The sequence below is a fragment of the Agelaius tricolor genome, unplaced genomic scaffold (assembly GCF_023055355.1).
Source record: "Agelaius tricolor isolate 1412-34295 unplaced genomic scaffold, bAgeTri1.0.p SCAF_7, whole genome shotgun sequence".
Lineage (NCBI taxonomy): Eukaryota > Metazoa > Chordata > Aves > Passeriformes > Icteridae > Agelaius > Agelaius tricolor.
The window spans coordinates 26,456,636-26,475,834 of record NW_027269267.1 but is presented as its reverse complement, the minus strand read 5'-3'; the positions used below and the strand labels follow the sequence as shown (position 1 = coordinate 26,475,834).

The 19,199-nt window shown below is 40.4% G+C and overlaps 1 protein-coding gene across 9 annotated transcripts in view; it reads right to left on the bottom strand.

The window, feature by feature from the left end:
• MCF2L (MCF.2 cell line derived transforming sequence like) overlaps positions 1-19,199 on the bottom strand; it is a 158,121-nt gene that overhangs the window by 61,925 nt on the left and 76,997 nt on the right. For all 9 annotated transcript variants that reach the window (XM_071430640.1, XM_071430641.1, XM_071430642.1 and 6 more), the window contains one exon: positions 5,665-5,748. In XM_071430640.1, the coding sequence (XP_071286741.1) occupies positions 5,665-5,748 (84 nt within the window). The remainder of the gene's footprint in view (positions 1-5,664; positions 5,749-19,199) is intronic.

Below are 19,199 nucleotides of genomic sequence, written 5' to 3'. Positions count from 1 at the left end.
GTCCTCATGTGACTGAGGAAGGGCTTACTTCAGATTTTTTTTTTACTATTGTAGTGGTTCAGCTATTACGCTTGTGCATTTCTGATAAGGAGTTTCTCCTTTCTGCTTGCATAATATACTTAACTGGAGAATTCAGTGTTTGAAATTACATGTAGACTTCAAGGAGGGACTGAATAAAAGCTTCACTGCATATCCTTTGCAAAGAAAAACAGATTCAAGGGGAATTTATTAAAATGTTCTTTCCTTGAAATGAGAAGTTTTACTTTCATAACTTCGCAAGCTGCATTTTGCTCAAGCTGATCAGCAGCAAATATACTGGCTTAAAAATTGGATTGCAATACATAAATTTGAATCTGAACATATTTGAACTGCAAATCTCTTAGCCAAGGATTCACATTTTTCCTTTATCTATTTCTTTGCTACATTTTTGCTTTATTTTTTTGAAAACTCTACAGACAGGAGGTTTAGCACAGTAAATAAAAAAACAGTAGTTAAGCTTACACCTGTGCAAGGCAAAGACTGCTAAGCAATACCTCTTCCACTGTCCATACACAGCATAGACATGTAATATAGACATATACTGTCTATATTATATCAGCAACAAAAGTAAGGCTGATACTTTTAGCTAACTGTTGCAATGTATGTGATACAGGATCCACTCAGAAATTCTCAAACATAATTTTACAGACTCAGCAGCCAGAGCTACTTCAATGGGAACAGTCTGACCAGTGAGGAGTGGTCAGGTCATTCCCACAGAGGAGAGCACATGGAGAAAATAAACTCAGACAAAGTGAGATACTTACTATTTACAATGATAAAGGTATGACCATATATGTGTATCTTTATAAATCAAAGGTATAAGCATTTTGAAAACTAGTACCAATGTTAAATTTTTCAATGGCAGGAAAAACAATTAGGAATCAATAGATAAAAATGCAAATAGCATGATCTCATATTTGTATTTCCTTTAATGGAAACACTTTGAAGTTTTTCCATGTATAAATAGGCATTCAAAGGAAAGGGAGTTAAATAACTGGCTCAGCACTCATGGTGGCCAAGAGTCTCATTTGCACATCACATAGCTTGAATGATTTAAGATGCATATCAACATACACAGGTGTCTGTATGCTCTTCCCCATCTACATTTATTTTAACACATCTGCACACTGGTGGCAGACAGACACAAGGCTGGGTGGGTATGAAAGTCACACAGTAATCAGGGGAAGAGAAAGTACTTATGAAAGAAAATATAAAACACAAATGAAAGACTGAGGAATACATAAGGAATACATTTTCCAGATACTTTTAAATGGATCTTACACTGTCCTTCATGGGATGAAAGAAAAACAACAAAAAACAAACGAGCAAAAACAAAGGCAGAAGACACTTTTAAATGTGGAAGAAAATTTGGCTGCACTTATAGTAACTAAAGAAAACAAAGGTAAAAGAGGTGAAACACTGAACTGTGTAGATGCAACACTTGGTATAGCCTAGCAACAACAAAAGTAACAATTCTAGCCCAGATAAGGACCTTGTTCCACAGAAAGAAAAAACTCCAAGGCAAAATGTAAACAAGTGTGCCTGAGGTAAAATATTAACTTCAGGTTTTATAAACTTTGTGTGTGAAGGATTATTACAAGCCTCATCCACAGCTTGCCCCACCATTAGATTTAAGCTGAACATGACTGCTGAGCAAGAGCCAGTCTGCAGGAGTAGTGAGCACCTTGATTTCATTGCACTTGGATATCTTTACTGACAAACTGAAGCATCAGTGGAAGCTTTCACTTAATTTTGTTTCATTTCAAGTCTAATTTGGATGTTCCTGCAGCATTTCCATTACAATCCAGCACAATGAGGGACACAAGTAAGAAGTGACCCCGATGGAGACCAAAACACAGAAAGCAGCTTGGGAAGGGACACAGGTCTGGGACAGAAGCAGACTGGGTTTCATTCCCTGTTCAAGCAGTGTCCCATGAGACCTAGATACATCCTATTAGAGAAACTAAAGCAATTCTCAAGTATTGAGAACTGAATTAGTGTTAAAAAGCCAACAACTAAAATCAGAAATGTATCTAAGACATTCAGCAATACTTGCAAACCTGCTATTTTACCAAAGGCATTAGTAATCTATGGACTTTCATTTTAATGAGTTTTATGCCATATACTTAGATTCTATTCTCAATGCAACAGTAATAAGCAAAAAGTCTCATTCACACACTGGGAATGTCTTAAGTGGCCTTAGAGCAAAGCCCCTCTTAAGATCAACTGTAACAACAATCAAATTGTACATAAATCAAGTACCAAAACATTGGCTCTGTTCTGTCATTCACAGAACCTGTAAAACCACTATTTGGTACAGCACAGAGAATTAATCATCCACAAGCATCCTGCAGGAGAACACTAGGATAGAGAAAAAAAAAACAAACCTAAATTCCAAAGTGAAATGAAAATGCCTAACACTCAAATTTCCCAAGAATAATAAAGTACAACAATCTAGTCACAGTAATGCAGCTGACCTATTCCTTGAGGCAAATAAACAAAATTCTAATTGACATGAGTGTGAATAGATAGAAGAAAATAGAATGAGGAATGGCTGCTCTTACTAAGCCCCACTGCCAGGTGGATTTATTGAGTGCTGAAGACACTTGTGGATTCACTTGAGTTCACACTTGTGAACTCAACAACTCCTCTACCACAGCCACCAGTTTTCCCCCTCACTTCTGAGTAGCAAAATACAAACCCTACTTATAGTTTCATAGATAGGTTGATTCTTGCATAACACCCTTATGAGACATTTTCTGCCCATGGATAAGAATGAGTTTGGAAAGTCAAAAAAATAAATTTCCAGAGAAGAATTGTAGCTTAAACACTGTAATCTCAAATGAAGCATGAACAGCCAACTTCATAAAAAATATCTTATTTTCCAAGTGCTACCACCACCCCACAGAAAACACAGTCACTACTGCAGACCCACAGTTTAGCTTGTGTAGCAGAAATAAGTCATAATTAATAGTAAATTATGAGTATAAAAAGGTTCAGTGAGCTCTTGCCAAGTAAAATATTACATTGTTTCATTCCCCCATGTCTCTGGATCCAATGCAGGATGGGATTCAGAGGGAGAGGGAACAGTCACAGAGTCCAGCTGTAGCTCAGAGAAGTAAATTTCCTTTCTGCTGAAGGATGCAGAGCAGCTCTGCAAAGCCACTGATGCTCTCCCTTTTTGTGTACTGGAGGGAGGGCAGGACAGGGCCAGAACTCCAGCAAGTTCACAGCTGCACATCTGCAAGAGCTTTTACAGGCAGAAGACAGGAGAACAAACTCAGAAGCTTATCAGACAACTTCCTCCACTCAGCCTGATCAGTGAGCAATGGCACCATCCCTCTTTGCCATTATCAGCCAGCCACAGGCTCAGCATGGAGATGGACCCAGCTCAGCAGCCAACACTGCATGGCACAAACACACACAGCCCCATCACCAAAACACTGCATGGCACAAACACACACAGCCCCATCACCAAAACACTGCATGGCACAAACACACACAGCCCCATCACCAAAACACTGCATGGCACAAACACAGCCCCATCACCAAAACACTGCATGGCACACACACACACAGCCCCATCACCAAAACACTGCATGGCACAAACACACACAGCCCCATCACAAAAACACTGCATGGCACAAACACATACAGCCCCATCACCAAAACACTGCATGGCACAAACACAGCCCCATCACCAAAACACTGCATGGCACAAACACAGCCCCATCACCAAAACACTGCATGGCACAAACACAGCCCCATGACCAAAACACTGCATGGCACAAACACACACAGCCCCATCACCAAAACACTGCATGGCACAAACACACACAGCCCCATGACCAAAACACTGCATGGCACAAACACACACAGCCCCATCACCAAAACACTGCATGGCACAAACACAGCCCCATGACCAAAACACTGCATGGCACAAACACACACAGCCCCATCACCAAAACACTGCATGGCACAAACACAGCCCCATCACCAAAACACTGCATGGCACAAACACACACAGCCCCATCACCAAAACACTGCATGGCACAAACACACACAGCCCCATCACCAAAACACTGCATGGCACAAACACACACAGCCCCATCACCAAAACACTGCATGGCACAAACACAGCCCCATGACCAAAACACTGCATGGCACACACACACACAGCCCCATCACCAAAACACTGCATGGCACAAACACACACAGCCCCATCACAAAAACACTGCATGGCACAAACACATACAGCCCCATCACCAAAACACTGCATGGCACAAACACAGCCCCATCACCAAAACACTGCATGGCACAAACACAGCCCCATCACCAAAACACTGCATGGCACAAACACAGCCCCATCACCAAAACACTGCATGGCACAAACACACACAGCCCCATCACAAAAACACTGCATGGCACAAACACACACAGCCCCATCACCAAAACACTGCATGGCACAAACACAGCCCCATCACCAAAACACTGCATGGCACAAACACACACAGCCCCATCACCAAAACACTGCATGGCACAAACACACACAGCCCCATCACCAAAACACTGCATGGCACAAACACACACAGCCCCATCACCAAAACACTGCATGGCACAAACACAGCCCCATGACCAAAACACTGCATGGCACACACACACACAGCCCCATCACCAAAACACTGCATGGCACAAACACACACAGCCCCATCACAAAAACACTGCATGGCACAAACACATACAGCCCCATCACCAAAACACTGCATGGCACAAACACAGCCCCATCACCAAAACACTGCATGGCACAAACACAGCCCCATCACCAAAACACTGCATGGCACAAACACAGCCCCATGACCAAAACACTGCATGGCACAAACACACACAGCCCCATCACAAAAACACTGCATGGCACAAACACATACAGCCCCATCACCAAAACACTGCATGGCACAAACACACACAGCCCCATCACCAAAACACTGCATGGCACAAACACACACAGCCCCATCACAAAAACACTGCATGGCACAAACACAGCCCCATCACCAAAACACTGCATGGCACAAACACAGCCCCATCACCAAGCTGGCACAGGTGGCCCAGGGGCAGAGACTCTCTGTGCTGCATGAAAGGGGCTGTGCTGCTTTTGGAGTCAGCCTTACAGCCAAAAGCAGGTTCCTTTGCAGAATGCAGTCAGTGACACCAAGTCAAAAATCCTGCCCAGAACTCGATGCTGCACTTGTCTGAGCCCAGCACTGATGCTGTGGGGGAATGTGGGAGCAGGGTGTTTCCCCACCACTTTGGTCACAACCAAGGTGCCTGCTTGGGCTTCAGACATGACAGCAGAGCCTGTGGCAGCTGGGGCTGTGAGCTGAGGACTGCAAGACAATAGCAACCACCAGTGCAATCTCCAGTTAACTGGAAAATTAACTGTTATTTTAAAATTTCTATTATACTTAGGAAAAAAATCTTTTAATAAATCCTTAAATAAGAAGTCTTAGTAGCCTGAATTTTGAGTTACTCATTGATTTCTCATATAAAAGTCTTCAGAGACTGTGAAAGGACAGCAGGCTGAACTGTGCATCTAAGCAGTGTGTATAAGAGGGAACAACACAGTCTTACCTGACAGATAAGCAAATTGTTTCTTTAATTGGTCCTGAATATCTGCAGCATAGAGGGGAATGATATCCTGATGCATGATTTCATCTGTGAAAAGAAAAAAAATTGCATTGCAAAGTCATTTAATGCAAAATTTCACAGCACACATTAAGAAAAAAATCCCTAAAACACAAAAACTCAGAAAACTGTCTAACTTCTGAAAAATACGTGAAAATCTCTGGAGTCTTTCACGTGTTTGCCAAGGGCAAACTTTTCTTTGAATAGCACACATATAAAAGAGGAATTTACATTTACTGACATTTAGAAGCAGTAGAGAACTGCCACTGAACAAAACACTGTAGAACTAATATTCCTCAGGAACGATGATAAACAGTGGGATTTTTATGTATTAAATTCAATTTTTATTAAAATCTTCTCAATCAAACAAAACCAAGAAACTTATTATTTCTCTAGCCTGTCATCTAGATTCAAATACCCCAAGAAAACACCATTAAATAAGATAGGTAGAACTGGCTTGAAAGTACATCCTCCCCTTGAAAGCACCCACATACACTCTACCTCCACCCTGAAAAGCAATGCTTAAGCTTTTATCTCAGCCCTTCCACTTCAGCTTAGTGACAACCATTCTGCTTTCCCAACCCTTGGTTTTCTGTCCCAGTGTTTCAGCAGAGTCATTTCCCACAGCATGTTTCCAGAGGTCAAGCAGAAACCTGAGTTTCGCTGATTGTGACAAATACTGCATGACAGAGTTGCTTCATTCATAAACTAAGATCTCATTTTTTACAAGGAAACAAGAAGTTTTACTCTTTTGCAATTCCTAAAAAATAATTATTCCACATATTAGCCTCATGGAAAAGTACAGGACAACATAGCTTTTTCTTTAACTGGTTATGAACATTTCTTTTAATCTCACATTGTACTGACATTGAAGTTTTGGGTTTTAATGCACATTGAAAGAATGAATGTCATGTGAATTGAATGCCATTAAGATAGGTTTTGACACTCAGAGCTGTGAATGTGCACAGGAAAAGTAAGTAAAAACCTAAAACTGATGTAAAGATAAGTGTCACCTGCAGTGAAGTACAAGCTGAAGTAGAGCTCTGGTCCTCAAGGACTTGCTGTCACTGAGGTCTTTCAAATACTAGATTGTGAGCAGACAGACACTTCTATGAGCAATTCTCACATATCTAAAATTCTGAGAACTGCAATTATTTGAGAATAGCAAAAAAGCCACTTTCAATTACTTCTTCCACAGTAACTGTGGAAGAACTTATGCTGTGGAACAGAACTTCTCTGTTCTCTGTGGTCCCGTTGGGCAGAGGAAGACCCATGACCACTTTCAAGGTCACACACTGATCAGAGCTATTTTCCTGCATCCGGCAAAGTGCTGCCTGATCAGAAGACCTCTGCATACCATGCTGTCAAATCCATAAGTGGATACTTTTAACTCTCAAGTCGTATTTCACCCAGACCTTCAGTTATGTCACCATTTCAATGTTTTCAACAGAACACTGAACACAGATGTTTCAAACCTCCAATCTCAGATGGCCAAGTAATTTCCAGAAGAGGAATACCCCACTTCCCCAAAGGAAAAAGGATTTTAGAGTTTATTTTTGCTGTCTGTGCCTTATGATACAAGGAGACCTCCTGCAGCAGTGTTTAAAAAACTACACAGCCCTGATTCTGCAAACCAATACCTGCAGGTGGACCCATTAACCTGAATATAAACTCTTACAGGACTAATGCCAATTTTTCGGTGGGAGATGGGAAAATAACATCATCAGTCTATAAAATCCTGGCTCAAGTCACAGGCAGACATAATTTTCATTGCTGCGCAGCATGGCATGTAGTAGAACAGTTGAATTTTGCATGTGTAAGTAAATACATGACACACTACACTCTTGGAGGCAGGACATTCCCAAGGAAGAGAAACTATTTATGTATCATTACATAAGGGTCACTATTTCCCCATATAGCCCTGTGATGAACCCCACTGTGCCAGGTGAAGACCCAAGTCTAGATTTGATTGCTCCAGTGTTCCCTCTGATAGGAGCAGCAGCTTTTGCCACCTGCACAGGTCAGCCCCACAACACTGGTCAAATACTGCTTCACTGAAAAGACAGTCTCTCCCTCCCCCTGGTTTTAAACTCAGTTTTAACTCAAATGTGAGAGCAACTGGAGGAGCAGCGCAGTGTGTCCATTGACAGACACCAAACTGGTCTTCCTGCTGCACTCCCCTCCACCAAAGCCATCTCATCTTGCTCTTGCTGATTTGGTTTCAAGACATACGTCTAAAAGCCAAGTATGCACTAAGAACAGAGCTGATTTTCAATAATTTGAAACAACCAAGATAAAAAATAGCAGCACAAAAAAGTGCAAGGAAATGCAACTCTTGGTATTGCCAAACAGGTCACAACCAGCAGCTCGACAGGATATACTTGAACCCAGTATTACCACCCATAGATTTAGCCAGAAATCCCTCTTCAGTATATTTTCCTTCAGAGGAGATGCAATTGTAAAGACTCATTGCTCTGCACCGTTTCCGTGACTTTTAGCATCCCTCTGGAAAAGAGAGTTCATCACAGTTTGTTTGGGGTTCAATCTGATTTCACTTCAAGGCTGTCCATCATTACTTCAAAATGCTGTTTCTTTAAAAGGATAAGGCAACAAAAAGCACACATGCTAAATAGACTGTGAGAGCACACACGCCTTATTCTCACGGCCTTTGGGGAAAATATTTTCTTGGAAATATTCTTTAAGTAGGGAACCTGCCACCTGCTACATTCTTTAGGGATCATTTCCATTTTTTTAAAGCTAATTAAGTGTGCATAAAAATACAGAATTACTGAAAATCTGCTCACTGTTTTGTAAGGAATTTTTATAGGATCAAATTTCACTTGTACTTGAATAGATTAAGATTCACACAGCCCATTATTTTGTTGTTCTACCTTTTCTGTTTCATACAGTATTTTCAATGCAGAGACCTAACAGTCTGTCTGTTTTACTGGACCGAAAATTCATTGCTGAAAAAAGCTGCTCATAACAAAACATGCTTGAATATCCTGTCTTTCCTGAGGAGCTGTCTTAAGAAGCTTAAAAGAAAGCCCCTGGAAATGATAGTGCATCTGATATTGTAGGTGATAATAAACAGTAAAATAAGGTTCTTTATAATTAGTACTGCTTTTTTATTACTATTTTTCAAACCCCAACACATAAAAAAAGCTGGGAATGCACAAAGATTTTTTTTTTAAGCTGACAACTGGAGGTTCTTTAAAAGATCCTCACATTATCTAGTATTCAAATTATGAGTGTCAGAGAGGGCAGAAGTGTCATCTTACTAACATAAAGGAATCAGTTAAATATATGATTATTATTACAAAAAGCCTTGCTCACTCAAAATGTGAACCACAATCTTGCAGATATATCATCTTCTAATTCAATTTAAATCTTGCTTTGATAGTCCTGTCTCAATGATAAAGGATGATGGCTTAGAGAGACTTGACCCCATCCCATCAGAAACACCTGACTGCATTTCAGATGAAGCAGGATGACAGATTTAAGCACGAGGGCACAAAGATAACTTGTGCTTGGATTACCTGGTGCCAGGAAGCCCTGAAGAACTTGGGATCTGAGAAAACAATCAATGTCACTGCAGTCAAGAATTTCCCTTATTGATAAAAAGCTCCTCTTTCTTTTCTGATCAAACTAAAACTCATCATCATTTGTAGTTTGTCTGACATGTTGAAATCCATTTTCAAAGAAGACAACATTCAGTGTACTCTGAACTGACTGCACCCACATTACACACAAGGAAGTCTCCCAGTGTGGCTTGTGAGCCTCCTGTAACCAGTTTAATAAAATTCCCAGCAAGCCAGCTGGAATCACACCACCCTTTGAGTGGTTCTGCAGGAAATTCTATGGCCATTACTTTATAGTGACTTAAAAGCTGATCTATTTGTACACATCCGGACACAGTTATGCCTTTCAGCACAGATCCCAGGAGCACATCTGAAATCAAATGACAAATAATTTTTCTTCCTCCTCTTTCTTTCTGAGTCTGCAAAATTTTCATGAAAACTTGTCTACAGCTTTTCTATGAAATCCATGGCTTAAATTCAAGAAATATTGTATTTTCCTTAGCCAGTTTTGCTTTGCTTCTCCTCTGGAACAGCTTACCCACCCAAAGAGTTGAATGTCTTTTATGAAGGGGGTCTTCATTTGAAAAATCTCTTCATTAAACCACCCTCCCATCTGGTAATTATAAATGCAAGATAATGACTTTCAGAGCAGTCCCTTCATCTCTCTCAGCCCCAAGGCAAATCTTTCATTTCCTCATTCCTCCCTCTTCATCTTCACCCCCTGACCACCATTGCTAACAGTCAGCTCCTTTGTGAAGCCCCCCCAAGCAGGGAAGAACCAGAGCAACAGAGCTGATGCACAGAAGCCCTCTTCTAACTCTAAGCCACCTAAAAATAATGAGCTGCTCAAGATGCCAAGTGAGCTTTCCAGCTTTAAAACTGAATTTTAAAAATCACTGCTGATTAGTGACAATGCCTGCAAGCTCAGTGCTTGGTATGCTCAGGCACAACAGCTGCAGATGAGGCTCCTCAGGTCCTCATGCTATTTATAGCCACACTGGGCTGATGACAGGAATTTCTGCAAGTGTTCATAAACTAAGATTTCAAATCTCACCATTTCAAAATACCTTCAGGAAAAGTTCATTTTGATTTTATTTGGCTACACCATCGTTAAAATGATGGACCAGGAAAAGTGAGCGAATAAATTCAGAAATTTTCATGCAAAACACAGTTGTCTGTTAAAGCATAGTTGGGAAGGGAATTATCACCAGGGCAAAACAGTCATTTTGCAACTTGTTTGTTTCTGGTGAGCTAAAACATGCTAAGCAAGCAGAAAATGCAAGTTCTCTCCTTCTACCAGCATCCCGGTAGCTGACACAAAGAAATAAACAGATTAGTGCTCCAAACAGCTTTCTATGGCATTAAGTGTCCAATAAACATTTTAAAATATGTTTTAATTTAAATATGTTTAATTCTTATGTTATAAGAATTTTACTTTTAAGAGCTTTACAGACTACAGCTAAGCCCTATCTCCCATTTCCTCTCCTAGTTAGAAAAGACTATTTCCTCTCAAAAGCCCTGGTATGTAAAGCAGATCCTTAAGTCGAGATACCTTTACTTTTAAGAGAATACCTTTCCTTTGAAGAGAATGCTTTATACAATTTCCACTTCCACAGCATTGCTAAAATCTGTACCTTTTTTAAGACTGACTGGCCTATTGTCACAATATGCAGAGAACAGCACTACTATATACCCAGTGCTCCACCAGGCTAGGATGGAATCCCATGCATCTTCAGTGCTAAGTGTGGTAATCACATATCCTCTGAACAGACAGAGACATAGCTCTCCCAGGATTTTCCTGGGAAGCTGTGAGAAAGCTCAGAGAAAAGAATGAGAAACAATTCTTACCTTCACTTGCTGCACCTGTTGTTGTGCAAATGTGGAATGTGTTATGGAGATTGTTCCAAAGGGTGATTTCTTAACTGGCCACTGGTGATGGTGTTTGGATTTAATTGACCAGTCTGGTCAAAGCTGTATCAGACTGTCTGCAAGGGTGATGGTTTTCTTCTTAACAGTATAATATAGTATAGTGTAGTACAATAAAGAAATTGATCAGCCTTCTGCAATCATGGAGTCAATGCTAATTATTCCCCATTCAGGGGTCCAATGCTACAATAGTTAAGTAAGGATCTATTTGAGTCAAGACTTGGAAGTGGTATTGCCAAAGAAAATCTAAACTCTTCGGAACAATATTCCCTGTATTATAAGCCCAGGCACAGCGGACACAGGCACTTATTGTTTGGGCAGTGTTTTAAATGTCTAGTGCATCAGAAAACCTGACAGATTCTTCACAAAGTCCAGAAATTATATTTCTGCAGCACTGCTCATACATCCTACATTTTGGTAATATTTAAATTATTAATTTAAATATTTAATTAATATTAATTTAAATTATTTCACTGAAATGAAACTAGATAATTTTGCCTCATTGATCATATCTGAAGAACACCACAACTACTTCAAGACACACAAATTAATCCCCAAAGGTTACAACTCCAGAATTTAAATATGAGAGGCAGGTCATTGGTTAAAGTAAAGAACAAAAAATAAAACCCAACCTACTGAACCCCCTACTTTACTCAGGTAATTTCTGCTTTCTGCAATCACAATGTCCACCTGTTTCCTCTTTGAGATCACAAAGTTGGGGATTTGGCACAAGACTACCTACAAAACTATGAGAATGATGGTTTGGTTTCAGGTAGGGAGATTAAACACTGATCCTTCCCTTAAAAAAAGAAGTTTTGAGGTATGCAGCAAATGCAATGCTGTTGGCTTGGCCGAAAATGACAGGAGGTGTAATAGTTCCCATTTTCTTGAGTCGAATTATTAAATACCTGCTCAAAAGCAGGTATTCCATTTGGAGAGCCAAGCAAGATTTTGGTTTCTTTCAAACCCTAGTATTATTGGATTTGACTGCTTATTATACATGCCAAGGTATTTTATTCTTTTTCTTCCTCCACCTCCACTTTTGTGGAAGGCAACAAAGTTATTTGTCTTGTTTTGCCAAAATAACATCCCCTCAAAACACAAACATGAGAGGAAATACACTACCCTCCCTTTCATGTATAATAGATGCATTCACAAGATACTATGAGTGTTAAATACTACAGCTTCTTCCTCCTCTGCTTCATCAGTCACACCTACTTGATACACTACTCTGTAGTCCACAGCTTGTCAGGGATCACCTTTAGGTTTGGATATGGCTTACAAGAGAGACTAAACACTAGCCAATCTGTAACCAGAAGAAAATGGTGTAATTAGAAAGTCAATGTAGGGATCAAACCCAAACTCTAGTATTTCTTTGTTCTTGAAGAAAATCCAAAGTAAGACAAAAGGGGAGAGGGGTGTGCATTGCAATTTTGCAAGACATCTCAAAGTGTGACCAGTTACAGCATCTAATCTGTTTTACCACACTTTTGCTGCGTGCATGCTCAAGTGCACCCATTCTGTTTTGGTGAGAAAGACACATTCCTTGTGCTATTTCAAGTCATAACAATTAGTCTCTTTCCAAACTGAGAAGTAAGGGGAACTTAGAATCATGCCACACAGCCATATTAAAGCCTAAAATTGTATTAAGCACAAAATGGGCTTAGAGATAAAGCAACATCAGTGTCAGGTGTACCTACTACCCAAATGTATAATTAATCTCATGTGTATGTCATGTTCTTAACTATTGCAACAACAATATTGCTCTCTTCTTTCCAGGATGTCCTAAAGGAAGCCAAGCCTGCTGGTAAACCCTTTTCTGTTCATGCAGGATAGTTTCAGACTGCTAGGAACCACACCTAAATATTGCCAAAACTGCAGCATTGTTAATTCCCCAATACTGCAAATCATGCTGAGTGTACAGAATAAAAATATATCTAAAGTATTAGATGTACTTAGTCACCTACAAGCAGCAGATTTTGCAAAAAGCAAAGTTGTTTTTTTTTTAATGGAGAAATAGTAGATAAAAACTGAGCAGTAGAAATTGTTCCCCTAGCCAGGACCCAATTGATAAGAAGGGAAATTACCCAGATGTGTCTCACTCGGTACTTTAGGAAGCAAGCCTCTACAGAATAACAAAGACATTAGATTTTGCCAACTGCATTTTAGTAAGATTTAATGCTCTGAGAAAATTATTACAGGAATTTTGCTTTCTAAGTATCAAAGCTCTTCAAAGAAGTGGAAGTCTTCCAAATAGAGAAAATGGAAAGATTAACTCTGAGCTGAAGAGCCACATGCAAGCTAAAGGACCCATCTTCAGTAAGCCTTAAAAACTAATGATGTAATCACTTAGCTTAAATACATATGTGGAAGTGGACATGTTTCAGAGAATTAAACTGGAAGTTTGTCTCCACCAAAACCACCTGCTTTCAACTCATCCTCTTCAGAAATATGATCTCAAAGCAGGTCCCAATGCTTTAACTGAAAATTCAACACACACAGGACCTGTATGAATATGAATACCTGGCAATTCTACGACACAGAATGTTATTTTTCTGTGCTATTTTGGAAGCATGGTAAGATTTTAAACATTGAGTGATTTTTGTTAGTTCAAAAAACAAAACCCAAACACTTTTATAAAGCAGCAAAGTGGTAAAATGTTATTGCTTATTGTACACATCTATTCTGGAGATAAATTATAGCAGCGCTAACAATTGTGAGGTTGCACAGAACGGGTTGGTTTGGAAGAGATCTTCAAAGATCATCTGGTTCCAACCTCACTGCTGTAAGCAGGGAGATCCCCTGCTGGACCAGGCTGCTCAAGGCTCCATCCAACCTGGCCTTGAACACTCCAGGGTGAGGCATCCATGACTTCTCTGGGCAACCTCTTGCAGTGTCTCACCATCCTCATTGTAAAAATAATTTTCTTCTGTATGCTCAATCCAAGCCTACCCTCTTTCAATTTAAAACTGGTGCTCCTTGTCCAGTCATTGCAGGGCCTGGTAGTAAGGTCTTTCTTGACTATTATCATTTCAACAACACAGAGGATGGAGCGAATAACTTCCAAGAGACAATATATTATTTTATGGTACACACAAGTACAGTTTTTCATGTAACTATACATCTATAAACTAATGTTTTGAAAGGGAATGTGTGAGTGTGAAAGAAAAAGAAGGACTAAGTGCTCACTAAGATGCTTGTTTAGAGCTGTGTACTAGTTTTCAGCAAAAACATTTACTTTTAAACTTCCCAGTATTTGGGACTCTGATTACAGATTACTTCTAAAGAAGAGGTTGCTGAATTCATAACCCAGCTGGCTGCCCCATCTTACCACACAGATGACAGAGGTGTTAATCAAGAACTCTTGAAGCACTGTGGCTTTCTGTCTAATGCCATGAAAAAGATGAGGCACATCATGCCTCTCTACAACACAGCAAATAGGAACTACTTCATGTAGTTCAGAGGCAGGACATGGACACAGTTCAGTATCTCCCACAGGCAGCTACAGACTCATTTAGTGCAATACAGTCAGCCCTGCTGAGACCTTTCCTTCACTTACATTTTCTCCCTTCTGCTGACTGTAGGCACAAAATATACATAGCTCAGGAGGTAGAGGAAAGAACAGTGCCAGGGAACGGGACAACCCTTCTGCCCACTTTGAGCAGAATGTTCCAACAGTTCTCCAGAAAGGAATCATGTCTGGCACACTGAACATGCCCACAAGAAGTGGTGGCAGTCAACAGATGAGAATCAAGCCTTGGCAGTTGCTAACAAAAGCCCTGCTCACTTATTTCTCAGTGATCAAATACAAATGAAAACACCCAGTTTTAAACTTGGCAATTTACACAAGCAGTCCTGGCATGGTTACATAGGCACCACCATGATTTGACACAAAACACTCCCCGGTTCCACATTCACTGTCTCCTACAGTAATCTGTAGTTTCCTAAATCCACCCTCCCCTCTCAGGGATGCAGATGGGGATGCACATAAAGAACAAAAGTTACTCAGGCTGATTACTCCACCCTTTCCATCTGATTATCCTCATTTTTCTTAAACCTTTCATTCATTCCTCCCAAGCAGCATGCCTTTTAGTATTACCCCTGCTAGCATCAAACACTGCTTGAGAAGCAGAGCACTCAGACTCACGTGTTTATAATTAATAATACTAATTAAAGATTAGTAAGAAGATGCACCCTTTAGTTAGAAGACCCACCCTTTACATACCTGTTTTATTTAAATCTGACATTTCAAAAGCAACAGTATTGGAAGGTTAGACACCAGTCCATGGGCTCGGAGCTCTGTCTCCTCTGCAAGAGTCATGCATACCAAAAGCAGAAAACAGAACTGGGAATGTAGATTCAGGCACCAGAATAAGGACGCAATTTTTCCTTGTCCCTGTTCCACAAAACATGCTTTCATTTTGCAATGGACTGTGGCTGCACTATTAACAGCAAATAATATCTCTACTATTTCATTATCTCTTAACAGAAACAACATTACTATAGAAAGCTCTGACTGAAGGAATTAAAGAAATAACTCATTTTAGATCAACCCGCCTATACTAACAACTAGGGGATGCCAAACAGCATCCTGTGAAAGAAATATTGCTTTTTCTCTGCCTCCAATAGGGATCAGGAGAAATTATGTATCTGATAGTCACACAAAAATGCAGTGAGTTGAAAATTAAAACACAGTGTAAACAGCAGGACAGCTCTCTGCAACAGCAAATTTTCCCTGTAAGCTTTAACAGCTGTTCTGATCACCATAATCGCGGCATGAATGAATCCTGAGCAAAGTACCTTCCATGTAAAATACAGGAATAGAGTTTGTGGATACATATGGTGTACTGAGAGATAAATCTGCAAATAAAACAATACACTGCAAATTTACACAAGGACAGAACACACACACACCAATAAATGATATTTCTACATGAATGCCCACAAGCAGAATACAACTTTTGCCTTTTTACTAAAACACATCCCATTTTCTTCAGTAGGATAACGTTATCTGCCATAGTTCCTGCCTGACCTGCAATCAAGCAACTAAGAAAATTCGAAATACTAGACACACCTGTGCATTTCTTCAGAAGCAGCCACAATTCAGCAATATCTTTGTAGAGCAAGGAGATCAGGCTTAAGGTCATGTTGCTTCTAATTGATTTAGAGCAAAATAGTTCCATGGACAGTGACCTATTTATCTGTGAGCTCATCCTCAGTGCAAAACGAGAGCGCAAAACTCCATCTTTCACTCGAAGCCAAGCCACTGGGGGCACAATGCCTTTCTTCAAATTACATGCAGAGTAAGTGTGCCTGTCAGCAGGCTCAGAGGTTCTCAGAAGGGCTTGCTGGCTGCTGGCTACCACTTCTTGTCTTCCTGCATAAAGTGCTGGCACACATTAGATGCAAGCTGTTTGCTTCAAATATGAACACATGCACTGTTCAAACATTACCAGCCTAAGAATGCATTAAAAAATTAATCCTAAGTGTGCCTTGTCAAAAAACCCTCCCTTTAAAAGCTCCAGTTCTAACAAACAAGGGTACAGTAAATCTAGTATTATCTTTTTCTACCACCCACCCCTACTCCACGCAGGGAAATTAACTCCCCTTTTTCCAATGAACCTTTGGCAAGAAAGCTCCCCGGAAATACAGTCAGCTTTTCCTGTTGGTAAGGGAATTCTCACCCACATGTCTTTGGTGGAACCCAAATGGGGTGTTTTCCTTGGTGGGAAACCCAACAAACACCTGTTCCCTATGAAAGAGCCTACCCCCTAAGCAGCAGGAGCTGGCAAAAAGGCATTCTACTAACGTGACTTTGCAAGTGGAAATACACTGAAATCTTATGAATAAGACAATAGAAGGCAACAAATGACAAAATAAACTAGAACAGAAGTATTCCATATGATCTTTCAGACATGAATGCTGAGTAGACTTGCTTTACCTGATCCTTTCAAGTAATTGCCCAGTGACAGACTACCTGTTAATTAATACACTTGAGTTTAGTTATCGGCCATTCAGACTCACTAATACTGAGAGTGAGCCAAGGAGTACGAGTGACAGCAACAGCCATATGAAAACAAATGGATTGTTTTTCTTCACTTCACGGTGTTATAAGAGTCCTCTCCCAACAAGAGAGGTCAAGGAAAGAGGACAGCGAGGATAAAAAGCTTGAATTGATGGTTACATCTGTTCACAAAATCCCATTTGCAGATGGGAAAAAGCTCCATTTCTGCATCGGCACTCCCGGCCACCAACCAATCCCATAAAAGCAAACCAAAACAAACCCAGGTCACTCACAGACCACACTAGAGGTTATTTTCTGAAGCACCCCACATCTGTGTTCCTACCACTCATCTGCCATGGGGCAGGAGCTGTTGATAATTCCACACTAGTGAGATGTATTCTAACAAATCTACCATCTATATAAGCAGCTCCATTCAGTACACGACAATAATATGTGACCTGGAGAACATAATCATGGTAATTTATTTTCAATGCTGCTGTTTCATTTTGGGGTCACTATGTTTTATAGTAAGCTAAAACACAAGAGTTTTTCAAGCAATATCAGATTTTTTAAATAAAGGTAGATTTAAAAGAAGTGACACTCCTTAGAAATATTTTACTTAACTATTCTGTATTTTATGAGTGATTAGGACATTAGATTGTGCAGAGAGTTAAAAATTAGTGAATGAGTCTTCCCACCACTCCCACAAGTCATGTAAATACTCTCACATGTGAAAGCTGAGATGGAGCAGGTGACCTCTCTGAGATCAGGTAACAGCATCTGTTGCACTGTCAGACACAGGATCTATATCTCGGCTCCAAGCCCAGACTCCCTCCTTTCCAGGACAGCCACCTAACTCGCTGGGTGCAGCGTGCTCCCAGATCACTATCATGACTTGTACTCCTCAGACAAAGATCACAATTCACAGCATTTTTATTTCTGGCTACTGTGCTCCAGGTTCTTCCTGGAGCCGTCTCAGATACCTGATGCAAGTACACACACTGATATTAACTTCTTATGTACCAGCACCAAGCTGGTAAGTGGGCAGAGAGTCCACTGCAATATGCTTGGCTGACCAGATACTTCTGTTAGTGGTGGCCTGGGCTTGGTGTCACCTGCAGCACAGCATGCAGGAAATATGATTCTCATTATCTGATTGATAATAAATGATGATAAAGCAGGCATGAGAACACTTTCCAAACATCCGTAGAGAGGGAGAGGAAGTTTTATAGCCTTCCTTCAGAGATTAAAACCATGCAAAAGAGGAGCTACACCCTTCTTCAGATAGGAATCACTCCCATCTAGATCCACACAATAAGATCCGGGAACATGATACTTTGGCAAGCTGGCTACTTCCGTAAGAAATATGAAATACAAAACCAAAAAATCCTCCATGAATGCAAAATTGGAAAAACAACGACATGTATAACATGTTGGTTGTGCTTGTTCTCATTGTCAAGACAGAGAAGAACTACAAACCTTTTATTAATCAACAATGACTGCTCCAGGGTCCCTTCATGTTGTACCCTATGTGGACAACCACATTTTAACAGGCTTTTGCCTTCAGATTTCACAGCAGAGAAAACAGCACTGAAATCAGTAATTCCGGTGAAAAACTAATACTAGTTTAAAAACAATTTAATTTCTTGGATTAGCAGTCATCCTTCAGGCTCCCACCTAGATTACTCCTTCCTAGCCTTAAATCTTCACGCCCCACAGTTTAATATAGAATCATGGAATGTCCTGGGTTGGAAGGGACCTAAAAGATCATCTAGTTCTAATCCCTGTGTCATGGGATACTTTTCAACCAGGCTGTTCAGAGTTCCATTCAACCTGGACCTGAACACCTCCAGGGAGTCTTTTTCCAAATTGATCAAGATGTAATAATGTCTGTGGCTAAGAGCACCAAAATAAAGCACTGTATGTTCCAATCCTGTTATCTTTCAATCTTGACCAACACCTTCACCTCC